The sequence below is a fragment of the Maylandia zebra genome, linkage group LG18 (assembly GCF_041146795.1).
Source record: "Maylandia zebra isolate NMK-2024a linkage group LG18, Mzebra_GT3a, whole genome shotgun sequence".
NCBI lineage: Eukaryota > Metazoa > Chordata > Actinopteri > Cichliformes > Cichlidae > Maylandia > Maylandia zebra.
The window spans coordinates 14,271,867-14,290,117 of record NC_135184.1 but is presented as its reverse complement, the minus strand read 5'-3'; the positions used below and the strand labels follow the sequence as shown (position 1 = coordinate 14,290,117).

Here is an 18,251-nt window from a genome sequence, read left to right as displayed (position 1 = left end):
TCCAAGTTATAAGACTTCTTGTTAATTTTCAACCAGTAACTCATTAAGTTACCCATGAACACCTTGGTGAAAGTAACGCAAATTTTAAATTTCTTGTTAACATGACTCTACACAAAGTTGCATTAAAATCCATTCAACGCTTATACATTCAAATTCAACAATGTATTAGTTAAATAAACAGCAGCCTCAGTGGAGGCATGTGGAGGAACCATACACACAATAGCCTGGCACCTCCCCATTATGCTGGTCAAGAACTTGGTCACACACTGCTGTGGGATGGTTCTTTGACCAGAAGTTGTTACAAGTTCACCAGTGTGGTTGTGTCGGTCAATCTGTCACAAACAGCATGCTCAAGCTTAAAACAAGTCTCAGTAGTTGCTGCTCAACCCCCAAATATATTTTCCTCCCAAATTTGGCACTGTGGAAAGGGAAACCAAAAAAATAAAATAAAATGTATTTATTTATATCAACCAAATATCAATATCCTTGCTATTCATTTTCCTTGCTCTATCAACAATAATAAACACTCCCTCATATACTGAAAAACAGAAGACATTTTGCGCTATCTAGAGAACAGAGAAATAAAGGTTTCAAAGATTTAAAAAATAATTCAGACATAAAATGAAGACATAAAGTAATGAGGCTACCCTTTCTGAGAACGCTTTAATTGTTTAAATAAAACAACTGTCAGCATGTTTGCAGTGTAAATCTGATGGCACAGATTTACACTGCAATCTGTGTAAATCTGTGATGGCACAGATTTACACAGAGCCTATAGACTTACATAAGCTGAGTCTATAGGCTCAGCTTATGTAAGACAAGTTGGCTTGTCTTACATAAGCTGAGCCTATAGACTGAAAACAGGGAAAGTTTTTACTGAAGTATTCAAAGTCTTGAAATTTAAAAAAAAGAAAAGAAAAACTATTTCTAGGCACTATTTCTAAGCGCACTCAGTCCAGCACCAAAGGTCGTATGAAATGGTATTTTGTTTTTTTCATAGTTCATATTGGGAAAAATGCTTTTGCACCCCAGAGGTGAAGAATTATTTGCTCAAACATAGAAGCTGCCACCCACCACCAAAACACCAAACCTGTTTCAGGTCCATTCCTGAGGTTCCTCATTCCAGTGTGTTTGCTAACTACGCTGAATCTCTACTGAATGTAAAATACTTACAAAACCCACTGTGTTTAAATATAAGTTAAATATTTTCTCTTTCATACTGCCAAACATGGCCCATTAGACTGCGTCTAATTTGTACAGCGCTTCCTTTATTTGCAAAAGGCACAGATACTGCATCTCTGGTTTTTAAGATGAGCTATATTTTTTTTAACTCATTTCTTTATTTGTTAATTACTTATTACTTAAACCTGCATTTTGTTATTTGCATTTTTATTTTCTTTACATTTTGAATATTGTTTATGTGAAGAGAAACTTGCAAACTAAGCATGTCATTGGTGTAAACTGCTGTGTTTAGTTTTACTATGCGTGGAGAATAAACTACTTCTTTTTTTCCTTAACGCAAAAATAAAACTGACATTTTGATTTGAGAAAAGACAGGAACTGAGCAGTGCTACAAAGGTCTATGGTCAAGTTTTTTTTTGGTTGCTGTGATTTCAGTCGAAAAGGAGAAATAGGACATAAAAAAGGAAGGGAGAATCACACTTCCTAAGAACATCCAAAACAAAGCAGTACAGTATGCCTGGAGTAAAACACACATCTTGGCAACAGTTTTCAAACTGTCATAGTCAGGAACTGTAAAATGTATCAATTTATCTTCAATAACAAGTACTCTTTGATGAATTAGGACATTTAGAGATAAACCACTGTTCATGTTGCATGTAGCCATGAAGGAAATGCATGCAGTCAACAGAATTACACATTCTAATTAGCTTTGATTAATCGGTTAGTCCAGGGAAATACTTTAAGCTTCCATTATTAAATTATGTTTTCCTAATTTTGTTTTGTCAGTTTTTTGTAAATAATTTCTTCTTTTCAGATAAGTGGAGATTAAACTATGGAAGCCCGTTTCCGCCACTAAAAAAAAAAAAAAAAGCTAGTATCCATAACTCGAAATTTCGAGATAATAACTCGAAATTTCGAGAAAATAACTCGAAATTTCGAGTTACTTTTCTCAAAATTTCGAGTTAGCTCTGTCAATCAAAAATATACGTGAATGAGGTCGCTTTCTTGTTACCCGGAAGCATATGGCGCAGGACCGCGCACTCAAAAACGGATCCCAACAAATTAAAGTATGTTTGCTGATAGTAACATCATGTGATTCAGCTAATAACACATCATTTGTGAAGCCAGGCTGAAAACACTCAGCAATCTGTGCATTCACGACTGGATGTAATACCGGTAGCTTAGCTGTAGCATTTGTAGCTGAGGGCTTCAGCTTCCGGGTAACATGGAAATGACGTCATTCACGTAGATTACTGATTGGCAGCGCTAACTCGAAATTTCGAGTTGCTTTTCTCAAAATTTTGAGTTAATATGTCGAAATTTCGAGATAATAACTCGAAATTTCAAGAAAATAACTCAAAATTTTGAGTTATGGATCCTTTTTTTTTTTTTTTAGTGGCGGAAACGGGCTTCCATATTAAACCTTAACTGCAGTCATTTGCGCAATGCCAGCTTTATCACTGCCCAGTATCCAGAATTTTGTCATTTCACAACTTGCAGCATAGAATACATTAAAGCTGACCTTTTAGATTTCAATATCATCAGCTACCATGAAAACAATAGTATTTATGAATTTAAGCCTAAGTGTGCATCGAAACGGGTTTAATATTCTCACTAAACTGAACTGTCATGGAACATGTCCATAGATCTCAATGTTTAAGTCAGGCATTCAATCTGATATCATGCTTTTTTCTTCTTAAAGCAGACATGAAACATACCATCGGGTCCTGCTTGCATAAACTGATACAGACTTAAAACTAGATTTTAAAAATAAGTGTTTAAAGTTACAGATTTTGGGGCATGTTTAGCGCTACCTTGTCCAAGTACAGAAAATGACATCACTAGGAAGTGATCACAGAAGCAACTGCTCAATGTAACTAAAGCACATAATATCCACTTTAAAATGTAAAATAGTGTTACAGATAGTGTTTCCAGTTTCTATCATTTACAGAATTCTTTTGCCCATAACACTAAGACTAAAAATAATCATCTAATTATTTTTAGTCTTAAATGTTACGATATTTCGATGCGTTAAGTGAACATTAGATTAATCTGAGCTGATGTGTCCTCTCACCTTGTGACCTTCAGATTCATAAAACATTGCTGCAGTGTGTCAGCAAGACGCTGGTGAACGAGCGAGTAGCGGATGAAAGCCCTTCCTTTCCCCAGTGATGTCTTCAACTGAGGACACACAAAAATAGACTCTTTTGTCATAAACATGCACAACACTGGCAAACTCAATCCAAGGTGGACTAACCTCCACTGTTTTTCTTATCTAACTTGTTAAATAGGTCAGACGTCAGTTTCTACTTCCTAAAATATTATTGTATAAAGCATTAAAAGGAAACTGTTAAGACTTTTAAAAATAAGACTACAGCTCTTTTGCCATTTTTGAGGTTAGTAAATGTAAAATCTGTTCATCGCAGACTTTAAGGATCAAAGTTTTAGTTGTCTTCAGCAACAGTCTTGGCCATTTCAATTTAACATGGAAATGTTTAATTCTACTGCATAAATCGCAGTTCAGCTTAAAGATATCTAAATTTAAAGATGATCACCATATAGAGAATAGATGTACAATGTTATTTCTAAGCCTAGACTCTCCAATGCATTGGCAGATGGAGGGATTTAAGTAAGATAAGAGACACAGATACACCAGACAGACACCAGCTGGAGACGTCTTTATGTCTCTGACCAATGGACAGCAAATAAAAACAGTAAAAGAAGAGAAAAAAAATAATAATGTTTTAGGTTTTCAGAGTGCCAAAGGTTTTTAATTATTAATTATCAGTCAGATGTTATTGACTAGACTGTGTGACTTCTGAAAATAAACACGCTGACCCATTTAAACCCCACCCCTCCCCCCTCAAAAAAACTTTAAACCACAGATCTGTCTTCCTTATGTTATCAAATCAAGGATTACTTAACAGCAAAAAAATATTAACAGGCTTGTGATAAACAATTACAAAAATAGTTTAAAAATAGATGATAAGTCAAAAATTATCTGGCACATAATTCAGTACCCTAAAATTATCATCTATAAAAGTGGGTACCCAACGTCTATTGGAATGCAGGAAAATAACCATGAAATATGCAGATAATGAACGTAGTCATAGCTGTTGCCTTTACAAATAGAACAACATAACTTGTAAATGCTAATAACCAATACACAAAGAACACTTTGATCACTTAACCACCAAATATTACTAACAGTTCAACAGGAAACCAATTCATTACAATACAAACTAGGACCAAATCATGAATAGTTATTGAAGTATGAGGCTCACCAGTGTGAATTTCCAGGACAAAAAGTGAGGAGGAAACAGTACAGGTGGCATAAGTGTAAGATAGCATGTGAATTAGCAGCGTTGAGCCTTAGTGCACCTGATTGGTCGGAATATTAGTTACATGGTTATACGGTCACTGTCTGTATACATGTGCGCATGTGTTTCACGCCATGGAAGGGCTGAGGCACGAAGGGTGACTAAGTGTACGCGTGTGCTGCAGAGGAGGATTACCTCAGGGATGGACTTAACGAAACGGATGCCATCGTTAGCTCCCTTGATCTTAATCAGGCAGTCGCAGAAGTAATCCCAGTAGTCTTTTCTCTGGCCAAGAAAGGTTGTCTTCTCTTTTTGGTCAAACTAAGAGACACAAAGGACACAAAATTATTGCATTCATAAACAACGTGCTCTGTAATGTGGACTGTACTACATCACCGTGGTGACTGAGTTGCTAGTGTTTAGTAGTTGTTAATGTAATTCAAGAAGATTAAGGGAAAGAAAAAGACATAGTTGAGCTACACAAATGTGTATTTTCTTCAACTTGGACTTTACAAGAACAGCTCAAGCACATTAAAGAAATTACTCACTGGTATCAGGACTCATAACCTTTAAATACAGGAAGGCTTGTGAGATGAGTCTTGTGAAATGTTTCATTTTAAGAGTTCATAACTTAAGAACACTAGTCTACAGCACTCCCAATAGTACTGACAAGTCATGTTTGACCAGGCTTCTGTTACATGCAGGTAAATAGTTCTGTGTTTTTTTTTTTTTGCAAGCAGAAATGGATCTCTTTGCTCAGAAATCCACTGGCTACACCGGGATACCCTTAAAATTAGCCACTTCCACCAGAAGCTAATGGTGTATTCACACTAGGCAATCTATACAATCCTGGAGAGTATTTACTGAGTGTGATCGCATCGTGCCATACTCTGGTGTGATTATCCTTACTGTGCCTTGATCTGGTTGAGAAAGAGCGGGGCCCAAGGTTTAGGTCAACTGGATCGGGTAAAGCATGCACATAGTTTGATGGCTAGACATGCCTCAGGAACTGTCTTTCTAGTAACGGCTCCAGCAGAAATAGCTTTTGCTAAGCAATTAACAAATATGTTCAAGACAATGTGTGACCACTTCCCCAGTTATGCAGAAAAACGCATAAAATTGTGAAACCACAAAAGAAAGAATGAATGAAATAAAGGGAAAAGCAAGCATTAGATGGAAGTGCTGAGATGCTATGATTAACTGATGCGTTCTCTGGCTCAGATCCATTAAGGGCTATGTGAGCACATACGATAAAGGAAGAGTGTGTGGGGGGAGTGGTAGGTACTTATGGTTTAATTTACCCAATGCTACTCTCTTTGATATGGCGACATACCTGCAGCAGGTATTCTAGTTTGTAGAAGAACTTGTGCAGGTTGGCGAAGTCGTCCGTTATGGGTTCACCACACTCCCTGTGTTCCTTACTTAACTCTATCACTGCATCTACATTTTAAAAAAGAAGAACAAGAGCATTATTAACCCAAACACAAATATGTGATTTTGTGTAGATAGATTTTTTTTTTTGTCCCAGAATATTTTTGTGACATTTAAACCAAGCAGCCACGTCACTCAAGCCATAGACAGGTGGAGTGAATACCTTTGGTCGTGTCACTATAATACCGTGTTTGGCCGGGAAATCTCGGGTCATGTGGACACTACTAAGACACACCTTAAACATAATTGCAAAAGAAGACTATTCCCCAAGATAGTGACCTCCCACAGCAAAATTATGAGACACACCAAAAAAAACTGATCCTAGTATGTTGACTTAGCCTCTAAACTTAATGGGATGTACAGAAACATGACCTATTTACAGTATGGAGGCCCAAGTAGGGTTTGGATACTGAAAAGCTTTTAAAGGACTTTACTGTAATTGATTATTTTTTATGTTTTCTGTGAGGAAAAAAAGGAATCTTGCAGAGTTATTTTTAATGTGACTGCTTTGTTTCTTTTTTTTAATCTGAACACACAGTGTTGATATACAGTATGAAAAAAGGTTCTGTACATATCAGGTGTGCAAAAACTCAAACTCTTCAGCTATGAATAAAGTACATGAAAAGCTCGGTGACACCGAATTTAGACCAACTGCACAAAATTGGACCCTTAACTGATTCCCTATTCTTGCACCCCAGGACATTCCCAAACGAGCTGCCAAAACAGCTCAGACAGGTCATAGCTTTTTTGGTGGCAGGTGGAGACTTGACACAGTATTTGTCTGGTGATGCTGGTAAATGCTGTAACTGGTTAGTGTATAGTTCATCTGGTAAAACAAACAAACAAACATTTACATATAAAAAAAATCTTTGGCTGATGTAAATATTGCAGAATCCTTTGGACAAGACACCTGATGCATATTGCATGATATTGTATCTACTGTAATGCACATATGGGGTTTGCTGTATGTGTGGAGAGCTTGATTACCATGCAGATCTCTGATTATCCTCTGCAACTGTTTATCCCCAACTGAGGTGGAGGCCATTGTAGGGATGTACTCAGGCAATTCTTCACAGAGGGATAAAAAAGGGAAATTCAAGTTATCTAGCACGTCATCACGAGTTCTCCAGAACACACACACACACACACACACACACACACACACACACAGAAAACACTCGGAGGTAAACAGTGCAGTCCTAAATTAGTTCCTCCTGCTGTAAAGTAGGAGGTTCATGAAGGCTCTGGTGGCTGTAAAACGAAGTAACAGTAAAGTTAACAAAATTTAACTGCATGTACAAAGGAACAACGACAGGTCACAATTTGTCGCTACATCGTCTTTGTCAGAGCGCACTGGGACAAGATTTGTCTAGATTTATCCACCGTCGCCATGACGAGCCAATAAAGTTGACTCCTATCACTTTAAAATGCAACAAACCGCGACATAAACATCGATTTGTCAAAACAGTGAGCGCTACAGGATGGACATGCACCTGCTCTCAGCGACTCGTTTCCTGGTTTATTTCATCTACATTTCTGTCGCTAATCATCCTACTTTGGTTGTAAATAAGGATAAAGACTTCGTTGTTGAATAAATCACAATACAAAACACGTACTTGATGTATAAAATTGTCCGGACTGTCCAGTTTATCAGTGGTATAGCAGAAACTTGCTGCCGGTGAGGGGCGGGCTCTGGAAATGATTGACGGCTGACTAACCACGGTGTATGGCCGAGGTCTGTTCACGTTTGGTTGAGACACACCATAAACAGAAAGCTGAAAACATGATATGTTTATATGACACGGAATACACATGATAGATAAAATAAATGCAAGGTAAAATAGAAAGCTGAATACAGTCTAATACTGGATATACACGATACAATATATAAAATAAATACAACGTAAAACCGTTTAAGAGTTCAAATTCATAATAGAAAGTAAAAAATTAGTGCAGGATATTTAAAACCAGTTGTTAGAATTCAAAAACGTAAGAACTTGTTGGCTGCTTAAATAAAGGGACCATTTCACGTAAAAATAAATAAATAAATAAATAAATAAAAACAAGCTAAATAAAAGAATTACAAAACAACTGACTGACATTAAATATCTGGGGTACACAAAGAGGTCTGAATCTGAATTTATTTAGAAAAAAAAGCTCTTGTTGTTAGTTTAGCAGTCTCATAAGGATAAAAAATACCAAAGTGACCACAGACATATGCCCTCAAACAAGCACGCACAAAATCAGTGTGCATTTATTCACATTATTGACTTTTCTGTTCTAGTTATTGCTCAGACTTTTCTTAACACTCAGCATCTGGGTAGGTAGGTTAAATAACAGCCATGAAGTGACATCAAATGTAATTTGTGTTTACTAAGGGTTACATATTAATAAATTAGACACATACTTCTTTCCATCCATCCATCCATTATCTTCCGATTATCTGATTATCATGGTCGCGAGGAGGCTGGAGCCCGTCCCAGCTACAGTAGGAGGACAGGGAGGCTACACCCTGGACAGGTCGCCAGTCTCACGCAGGGCTAACAGACAGACAGACAAACATTCACATTCTCATTCTCACTATTCTTACATGGGCAATTTAGAATCATCCGGCTAAGGCAACAGCCCTTCCTGAATGTCTATTTATTGTAAAAGGACTACCTTTGATGCATTGGAAAACTGATTTGATATCTCTTCCCTATCGGCTCTTTTCATTGTCTTTGGTTTATCTGCAGTAATGAAAGTTTCTCAATAAACAGTTACAGGTAGAACACAGATTTACAAATGAAACCTGTACACACCACTAAGTGTTTTCAGTTACAGGGAACATGTTTTCATCACATGTGAAACACAAGTCCCACAATCACTGCTTATTGGATGAACTGAAAAAAATGCGTAGTTTCTGTTCACCTTTGTGATATTCAAAACCACTCTCACCAACCTTTCGCTAACAACCTTGCTGAGGACCCTGGTGTGCAGACCCCCTTTGTGCAGGTACAGTATAGTTTTGATTTTCTTTCATTTCAGTCAAAGTCTAAGGTTGACCTTTGCTGAAAGTGACGTTAAAGTTTAGAGTGTGTACAGGTTCAATCAATGTTTACAGAGTGGGAACATTTTTCAGGCGTGACTGCTATTGCAGATTTGTGCACACATTTTGATTAATTTGTGCATTTGATTTAGTGAAAACCTGGACACTGATTAAGGAAACTATGGAGAAAATTGAAAACAATGACACACAACAGCACTTTGTGCACTGCACACAATGAATGTATGTAGCCTTTTTGTGGCTTTCCCCCCTTTTATGACCATTAATGCTATCTTATATTCACTGAACAAACTGAGTTGCATTGACATAAATAAATCTAGAACTCTACGTTTTAATTAGAATGTTTTCAAAAAAAATCCTACTTATTACTTAGAATGGATTTTTGCAAAAAAGTTCTCAAGCAAATTATACTAGCAACACAAAACAATTTCCTTTTTCTCAAATTACAAAACTTCTTGGAGTAGCTTATCTTTATTCTGTGTGGTAAGGTAATATTTACTTAGATTTACTAACTTTACACCCCGATTCTGATATGATTTATTTCATTTTCTACATGATACTTCTTGTGTTAACATAAGCCTTGTATCACAAGGCTTTCATAAAACATGAAATTACTGATGCTTTAAAGAACAGGCCACCAATCCCGATTACTTGCAATATTCCAACATTTACATATTGATCAACATTAAAGATGCATTGATTTTCTTAGTCAATTCCAATTTCCAATTTTTTGTAAGTGTCTCTCAGTACCAATTTTTCATGTTCCAGTTTTATTTCTAAAACCTGTACTTGATGGCATGAACAAACAAAATTCAACTTTGTGTCTTCACTCACAGTGAAGAGCTTCCATGGTAACGACACATTAGTATGCACCTGTGAGTATCTGTGCACAATTGAATGACACTTGGAATGAAGTTCACAGTCAGACATATGGGAGGCTGACTTACTGCTCAGGACAGAGAACTCTGGCAATCAGATGGCTCCTCTTCCTGACTGGTCGATTAGTGCATCTCTAATGACCAATTAGTCAATCAAACTTTAAACAAAATCACCTTTTGTGTGTATGCCTAATAATCTGATAAGAAAACTGAAAAATATACTTAGTAAAAATAAGAAATAGCAAAACAGCTAAAAGTATGAGCTAAAATATAGAAAATAAACTTAAATAATATAATCTACACATACTATATTATTTTCTTTTGCTTTCTAATCGCTCTCCATAGTGCATACTCAGTTAAAAGTCAGGGTGAAAAGGTAAAGTAAGTTTTGGTTTATGTTTAAAGCTTTGAGCCCTTCATCTTCTCTAAGGTTCTCTACCAGACTGTTTGGTCAGGCAATTCACAATGTGCTGTACCTTCTCAACCTGCAATGTTTCTCCAAGCCAGTTTGTACCCACTGCAATGACTAAATATACACAAAAGTGGCTCAGTCACAAACAGTCCTTGATTAGTTTTTATTTGCTAGCTTCTAGGTTTGCTGCATTTCTTCTTTGATGTTTTCGTTGATAAAATCCTGTCAAAAAACACAAATCAGTGCATAGAATATACTACATAAATACATTTTTAAGTCCATAAATATAAATAACTTTTAAAATGTATTCTTGGTTAAATATTATAATAGAGAGTAAGTGAGAAAAGTGAGATATGCATCCAAATACAGAGTCACTGACCATTAGCTAATATTTGTTAGATAGCCTTGTCTAACAAAGGTTTATAATATTATAAGTCCTTAAGTAAGACTGTGAAATTTGACCTACTTGATATACCTGTCTAACAGTCTTTTTTAAATTTCCCTTTATGCTGGAAGAAAGTGGATACAATGGATAACGTAGATACTATCAGCACCAGCCTTGACTCAACCTCGTACCCCTATGATTATGACTACGATGAACTCTGCAACAAAACAGGTGTCATCCAATTTGGAGCGATCTTCACTCCAGTCTTTTTCTCCATTGTGGTGATTCTCAGCATCTTTGGCAACATCCTGGTCCTCGTGGTGCTGGTCAAGTTTGAGAATTTGAAATCCCTCACCAACACCTTCATCCTGAATCTGGCTGTATCAGATCTCTTCTTCACAGCTTCTCTGCCCTTCTGGGCCTACTACAACATGCACGGATGGACCTTAGGGGAGCATGCATGCAAAATAGTGAACTTTATCTTCTGCCTTGGATTCTACAGCAGCGGTATCCTCCTCATCCTGATGACTGCTCACCGCTATATAGCTGTTATAAATCCTCTGTCTGACATTGTTTCCACCACAGGGTATTACAGTATTGTAGCATCTGCGATCATTTGGGTCGTTAGCATCCTGGTTTCCAGTCTAGCTTTTGCTTCCACCAAAGTTGCAGAGTCAAAGTACTGTGTATATGCAGATTCTTATTGGAGCTTGTGGGGAATCTACCAGCAAAACATCCTCTTTCTAATTACCTCAGTGGTATTCATGTTTTGCTACACTCATATCATGTGCAGGTTGCTTCATCCTGTGCAAAGAAGACGAAACAAAACTTTGAAACTAATTTTTATTCTCATGGTTGTTTTCCTTGTTGGATGGGTACCTTACAATTTAGTGATATTTCTGCAGTCCTTTTCCTACTGGCCCAGAGAAAGTGACTCATTAGGGGAAGATTGTCAATACAGCAAAAATCTGGATTATGCGCTTGAGATTACTCGACTTTTTGCCTTTTCACAATGCTGCCTTAACCCCGTGTTTTATGTGTTTGTGGGGGTTAAATTCAAAACCCATTTGAAGGAAATGCTAAAGAGCTTGGGCCGCAAAAAAAACAATAACAGCTTTCGCAACAGTAAAAACCGGCACACAATAATATCGATAACAAGTGGTGAAGAGTTGTCACAGGCACCTTGATATTGTAAAAAAACAGAACTAATACATCTTGTTCATTAACATAGTTGATTCTCAAAATGTCTCAAACGGATTTCATTGTTCTTTTGAATCTGGGTTCACTTGGGAATGAACTGCCAATATGTTTTTCCAAAATGATTTCCCCCAATGTTGGTGCTTTTTACAACCATTTTCTGACTCTTCTTTAAAATTACTGATCAGTAACCTATATCAATGCAGCATAACAGCTTATTTTCATCAGATTATTGCTTGCCATTTATTATTCAGTCAAATATGTTTATATTAACATTCACTAAATAACATTAAATAAAAAATAAAATGCCAAAAATAGACTGAGCAACATAACCTGCTACTTCTTTGTGAAACTGCATTTGGTTTCCTCATGTCTTTAGCCATCAGTGATCAAAGTATGCACACATATTCAAGAGGTTTATTGTCATCATAAACATCATAATGGAGTGTGGTCTATATGATTTCAAACCAGAAGAGCTGGTTTGATTGTCTCAGAAACTTTTTGAGATATCTGGGATTAAGACTTATGTTTCTGGAGTTTACAGATAATGGTATAAAAAAAAAAAAGCACAAATTGAAATGACTGGCAGTTACTAATAACAGAAACTGACTTTTTAATGCAAAGTCTGAGTAAAATATTATAGAGCTGTTCATCCTGCCAAACCTATGATCGTAACTCAAACAGCCTCATTCAGATGATTGGATCATAAAGACTTCAAGTTGTTCTGGGGTCAGAGTGCAGTCGTGTAATTTACTGGAAAGGTGCAACTGAAACAAGAAGAATAGAAAAGTGGGAAACTTCTGTTTAACATCGATGGTGTGCAATATGTTGTAATATTTTGTAATATGTTGTAATATGTTATGTTTAATCAAGTTTGCTTCATGTACTTATCTGTGGTTATAGTTTCTGACCAAACTCTTCTATGATCAAAGAACCTTTTGTTGCTGTAGCAATTTCATTTGTGTTTAGATCTGCTGATTATGCTGTACATGGTATTACAGATATATATATACATATATGTCACTTTGATTATCCATGATAATAATAAAAAAAAAAAAAATCTTTCCAGTTTTCAGCAGAACATGACTTCTTCCCAACAGAGTATTGGGTATTGTGCTTATTTTCATATTCTAATACCATCAGCATTATTCTTTTGCTTTACAAAATAATAAACAAAATAATACATGCAGTTATTTTTGTGTTCATTTTGGCTAGTGCTGCATGCTTGTAGTCTGTTACATTTTTAATAAAACTATGAGAAAATATTAAAATGTACTTTTAATTTTGTTTAAGTTGGATTTTCAATGCAGAAAAACAAGTTGCCCATGGTTTTTGGGCATGTTTTTTTTTGTTTTTTTTTGTTAAGACAGCCTCTCTGACTTAATGTGAAACAAAAAGAGGAACTGTTACTTTAGTCAAGACCATCAGAGCTATCTGACCAGAGCGCAATTCAACACCAGAGTTGACAGCTGATTGTTGAGGTAAGTTGCTGTATTATTTCTCCTAAGTTGGACTTCAACTGGCTGCTCCCACTTGCTAACATAATGTACAAAGATTAAAACTAAAATAAAGAATTCTGTTATTTAATAGAGAACTGCTCAGTTAACGTCTTTAATTACATTTTAAAAATCTAGTTTTTTGTTTTTTGTTTTTTAGAAAACTGACAAAGGAAAACAACTTCACAATGAGTGACTATAGACTGAGTGATCATGTTGAATTTCTTTGTGAGACTGACTTTCCAAACATCACCGGCCCCCTTTTCATCCTGATCTTCATCCTCAGTGTCATAGGCAATGGTCTCCTCTTATGTGTTCTTTTCATCTACGAGAAACTGAACACAATGACAAATATTTTCATCCTGAACCTGGTCTGCTCTGATTTGATCTTCACCATCACACTTCCATTCTGGGCCGTTGATCATTTACACCACTGGGTCTTTGGGGACTTTGCCTGCAAATTCATGACTGCTGCATACTTTGTTGGGCTGTACAGCAGTGTCATTCTGCTGACTGCCATGACAGTGGATCGCTTCATTACCGTGGTGCTGCACAACCGGCTGAGCAACCATGCTATAAGGCAGAAGTCTGGAGTTGGTGCCTGTATAGCTGCCTGGGTCATCAGCATCTCGGCATCCCTGAGTGATGCTATGATAGTAAAAGTAGTAGACTGGGAAAATGTTACCTATTGCGAGCCTGAATTTGATGACAAGCTTGGACATTATCTCCAAGTATCACTGCTATTTTTCCTCCCATATGCCATCATTATTTTCTGCTATTCTGCCATCCTCAAGACAGTTTTACAAGCTTTAAACAGAAAGAAGCACAGGGCTGTAGCTGTGCTGTTGTGTATTGTTGCAGCCTTTTTCTTTTGCTGGGGGCCATACCATATTGTGCTTTTAATTAAATCTCTTTATAAACCGATAGGTTGTAAGGCACAGGAACAGTTAGAAGTTGCCTACCATATTTGTGAAATGCTTGCCTATTCTCACTGCTGTATGAACCCTCTGCTATATATGCTCTCACAGAAGATGCGAAAGCATCTGTTGAATCTTTTGTTCAGGAAGAACAGGGAGAGAGACACATCTCTCAGTTCTGTTAGTCAGAAAGCAGTTTTCATAGCTGGGAGTTCTGCTATAAACTTGGAACTGCACAACAATCAGTTAAACAGCCACTTGTGAAGTTAAACATCTGTAAATATTCTTATTTAATTTGACATCTTTTTTATGTTCTCCTGAAATTAAGTAGAAATTACATGCATTTTTAATTTTAATGTGCCAAGTAAAAGCAAAATGTACGTGTGTAGGAATCTGTTTTCTACTGCACTTTTACAAGCAATGCTGTTTTTGTAAAAAAACAAAATACAATGTTACTGAAATCCAGTGAAGCTGTTTTCACTTCTCTCTTCTCTCTGCACATGTCATTATAGGCTAGATGGAAAAAATGCAATGAAAGCAAATTTCTGTTGCCATATTAGTACGAAGTGTAAGTGTATTAACACAATCAGTGAGGGAAACACAGAGTGCATGCACAAGGTAGGCTCTTCTTGGCTGTTTTTCTCTTTTGAATTAGGTGATAATACTCATAAGAAATGATTCATGTAATAATAAAATATTAGTATTTATTATTTATTATAATAACAATAATAAAGTATTATTTATTTATTATTAACAAAAATAAATGTTGTGACAGAAATACAGGAAATGTAAGGAAATGTAGGAATATGGAGTGGAATTTGATATAACTGCGATATGAATTAACCAGGGAATATTAAATAAAACTGCAGTGCTGTTATGCAAGCAACATTATATGTTTTGACCATTTTCTTCACTGGTTCACAATAACCCCTGTGGACATGCTTTATTTGCCATTCATAGATTTATGATGTTATATCATTCTTTTTACATTTCTACATTTAATTTTTCCTGAATGCTGTTGAAGGCATGAATATTATGCTGTTCAACTTTATAATCATTGGTTCTAAACTGTATTAGTTTTTATCTTGACTAACATATTTGTACCAAAATGCATTAATTATGTTTATATATATAAATAAATAAATCATCTTCACAGTATAAGATTTTTTTTTCATTTCCTCAACAGTACTTTCCTCCCAAGACCTAAACAAGTAAATCATGGCCTTGGACAGTGACAGTTATGATTACATACACTTTAATGAGACTCACAGCAGTGAGACCGAATATGACATTAAGATATCAGAACTTTACTATCCTGCTGCTGTCAACAGTCTCGTCTTCTGCATCAGCCTTCCTGCAAACAGCTTCCTGCTGTGGGTCCTCTGGACGGAACAAGCTTGGAAGATCACATCGGATATTTTACTTCTTCAGCTCACAGTTTCTAACCTCTGCTTCACTGTGACATTGCCTTTTGCAGCCTGTAATGCACTCCATACGTGGGTCTTTGGAGAGTGGGCCTGCGGAGTAAGTGTAGGGATTTATTTTCTGGGACTATTCACCGCCGTGGTGATCCTCACTGCCATGTCTTTGCATTCTTATGTTACTGTGGTTCAGCCTTGGTGCTTGTCTGCACAGGCCTTAACAAAATATGGTGTTCTCATAGGTAGCATTGTGATGTGGCTGGTGTGTGCTGCTGCAAGCATTAAACTGGCTGTGAGTTTTAGAGTCATCGAATTTGCTGACATTAAAGTGTGTGTAAATTTGGTGGAGTCACTAACCATGAAACTCACTGTAATCTACACACAGATTTTTCTTTTCTTTCTCATTCCTGTCCTTATCACTTCATTCTGTTATGTTCACATGTGGATAATGGCGAAGCAGGGCAGGATAAACAGCCAACAACAGCCTTCAAAATTGATTTTAGGCATAACTGTCAGTACTTTTCTATGCTTGGCTCCTTCTAGCATCCACATGTTTATACAGTCCTTGCTACTATTGGATTTTTATGAGTACACACATGAACTGATATATGCATTGCACTATGCTTGGTTGATCATTCATCCCATCATTGACATCTACTGCTGCTTTATCCCTTTGGTGCATTTAATAGGAGTACAAAGGTTTAGGAGGTATCTTCCCATGCCGTGCAATACATTATCACTGTGCAGAGATGAAACTAAAACTGACAGTCCAATGGCATTAATCCCTCTCCAAAATGCGGAAGAAATTTGAATTTACTGTAGCATGCATGCATTAGGATGAGACAGCTAGATGCTTGAGGGTTTGATTAGATAAATTAGCTGAACTTAATATAGTACAAGCAACAGTAACAAGATCAAAAAATGGGCAGCACCTATTAAGATAAGATAAGATAAGATAGAACTTTATTAATCCCTCGGGTGGGTTCCTCTGGGAAATTCGACTTCCAAAAAGCATAGCAACGACCGAAGTTACAGTTACAGAATTGTTATATATATATATATATATATATATATATATATATACACACACACACACACACACATATATAAATACAGAGACAAATATAAATAAAATATACAAAGGGGATAAATAGAATAAATAGGAATAAAAAATAAAATACAAGTGAATTGCACATTTCAAGTATTGAGTCTATTGCACTGTTGACTATTTACAAAAAGTATTGCACAAGGTATTGTACAGTGAGGTGAAGAGGCACTACAGCTTAGTTGTTCCCCCCTCCTTTGTCCTCCTGTTTCCCCTCCCTCTCCCCTCCAGAGAGGAGTTAAACAGTTTGATGGCGTGTGGGACAAAGGAGTTTTTAAGTCTGTTAGTTCTTGTCTTGGGGAGAAGCAACCTGTCACTGAACAGACTCTTCTGATTGTTTATGGCCGTGTGCAGAGGATGCCCAGCATTGTTCATAATGTCCATCAGTTTCTATTAATGATAGAGTCTGACTTTGTTGATGCCAAAGGGGTGTACCACACAGCAAGATTAATGGCTTAGTGACCTGAGTTTTCTGTTACGAAAGTGACTTTGTTTTTACCTGGCTAAATCACCATGGTAACATGCTGAATACCCAACCAGTGAAAGTTGATAACCACCTTTGTAATATTCGTTATGTCCCACATGGGTTTTCAGTTTTGTTGAGCCAGGTAAGACAAAGAAAGCCAACATTCTCATAGTTACCTCTTTGGTAGAGAGTGGTACAAAATGGCAAATAAATTAAAAACAGCTCAATTAGTCAAGCTTTATAGAAAGACAAATGCTACATCTGCTGCTTCATGCACAGAAAATTCAGGGTGTTCTGTGGTTAGACTGGGATTCTACCAGTTACTGCAAAGGTGTCCATCATATAAAGAGAAACAGAAGTGACAATTTCATTTTGACATTGTGTAATGTGTTGTGTTTCAATACCTTTTCTTAATGTTTTCATCTGTGTTTATATACTTTCTGATCAGAATCTTCTATTTTATACTTCTACTACTCCAAAATGATCTGTTGATTATACTGTACATTGTAGAAGTGATATTGTAGATCGGTCTCTATGATTACATGTGTTACATTTTCTGTTGTCAAAAAAATCACTTTCAAAGCTATTTTTTATCCATTTGATATCATGATTATTTTCACATTTTATTTCATGTAAAGTATTCTCAATGCATTTGATTTAAAAAAATACAACTAACGTTTGTATCTTGTGGAAGTTTATTTAATATGAAAGAGATACCTTTTAATATTTTCTTAACAGCATACTTTCTTTTTCAACAAGCGAGCAACTAGGAAGTAAGTAAGCAAATTTCACTTTGACCTGTCGACTTGAAAGATCAATTTTCTCTTTCTAATCATGTTGGACAAATTTCCTGGTGCAGATCAGTTAGAGTGAAGTGTGACTTAGCATGATAATAGAAAAGGCTCAACGATTGATCCAGCGTGTTAACACCTTGCATGTTCAGTTCAACAAAGCAGGCAAGTTCAGCAGGTGCAGACTCAGCCATCAGATTAGCA

General features: G+C 36.4%; 3 protein-coding genes across 9 annotated transcripts in view; 2 read left to right on the top strand and 1 right to left on the bottom strand.

Moving 5' to 3' along the window:
* The window catches only part of fyco1b (FYVE and coiled-coil domain autophagy adaptor 1b), a 28,036-nt gene extending 20,381 nt beyond the window's left edge, over nt 1-7,655 (bottom strand). For 4 of the 6 annotated variants that reach the window (XM_004542915.4, XM_076876546.1, XM_076876545.1 and 1 more), the window contains exons 1-5: nt 7,550-7,655; nt 6,921-7,001; nt 5,836-5,942; nt 4,698-4,823; nt 3,257-3,363 (exon numbers count right to left, since the gene is read on the bottom strand). In XM_004542915.4, the coding sequence (XP_004542972.2) occupies nt 3,257-3,363; nt 4,698-4,823; nt 5,836-5,942; nt 6,921-6,978 (398 nt within the window). In that variant the 5' untranslated portion in view covers nt 6,979-7,001; nt 7,550-7,655. Of the gene's footprint in view, nt 1-3,256; nt 3,364-4,466; nt 4,554-4,697; nt 4,824-5,835; nt 5,943-6,920; nt 7,002-7,426 lie in introns of those variants that run through there. The other 2 variants (XM_076876544.1, XM_004542917.4) reach the window with 2 other exon arrangements.
* Nucleotides 7,656-8,893: 1,238 nt separating this feature from the next.
* On the top strand, nt 8,894-13,083 carry LOC101469696 (chemokine XC receptor 1). 2 transcript variants are annotated; one of them, XM_004542918.2, is made up of 2 exons: nt 8,894-8,927; nt 10,786-13,083. In XM_004542918.2, exon 2 carries the CDS (start codon nt 10,798-10,800, stop codon nt 11,839-11,841), a length of 1,044 nt encoding a protein of 347 aa, XP_004542975.2. In that variant the 5' UTR covers nt 8,894-8,927; nt 10,786-10,797; the 3' UTR covers nt 11,842-13,083. The 2 variants fall into 2 exon arrangements, with proteins under 2 accessions (XP_004542975.2, XP_004542976.2); XM_004542919.2 differs by having other exon boundaries at nt 8,914-8,927; nt 10,790-13,083.
* Nucleotides 13,084-13,274: 191 nt separating this feature from the next.
* On the top strand, nt 13,275-14,729 carry LOC101470178 (chemokine XC receptor 1). The gene is made up of 2 exons (XM_004542920.2): nt 13,275-13,332; nt 13,508-14,729. The coding sequence occupies exon 2, from the start codon at nt 13,536-13,538 to the stop codon at nt 14,526-14,528; it is 993 nt and encodes a 330-aa protein (XP_004542977.2). The 5' UTR covers nt 13,275-13,332; nt 13,508-13,535; the 3' UTR covers nt 14,529-14,729.
* The last annotated feature ends 3,522 nt before the right edge of the window (nt 14,730-18,251 follow it).

Excerpts from the sequence above, each read along its gene's own strand:
- LOC101469696 (XM_004542918.2), top strand. The coding sequence starts at position 10,798 with ATGGATAACGTAGATACTATCAGCACCAGCCTTGACTCAACCTCGTAC.
- LOC101470178 (XM_004542920.2), top strand. The coding sequence starts at position 13,536 with ATGAGTGACTATAGACTGAGTGATCATGTTGAATTTCTTTGTGAGACT.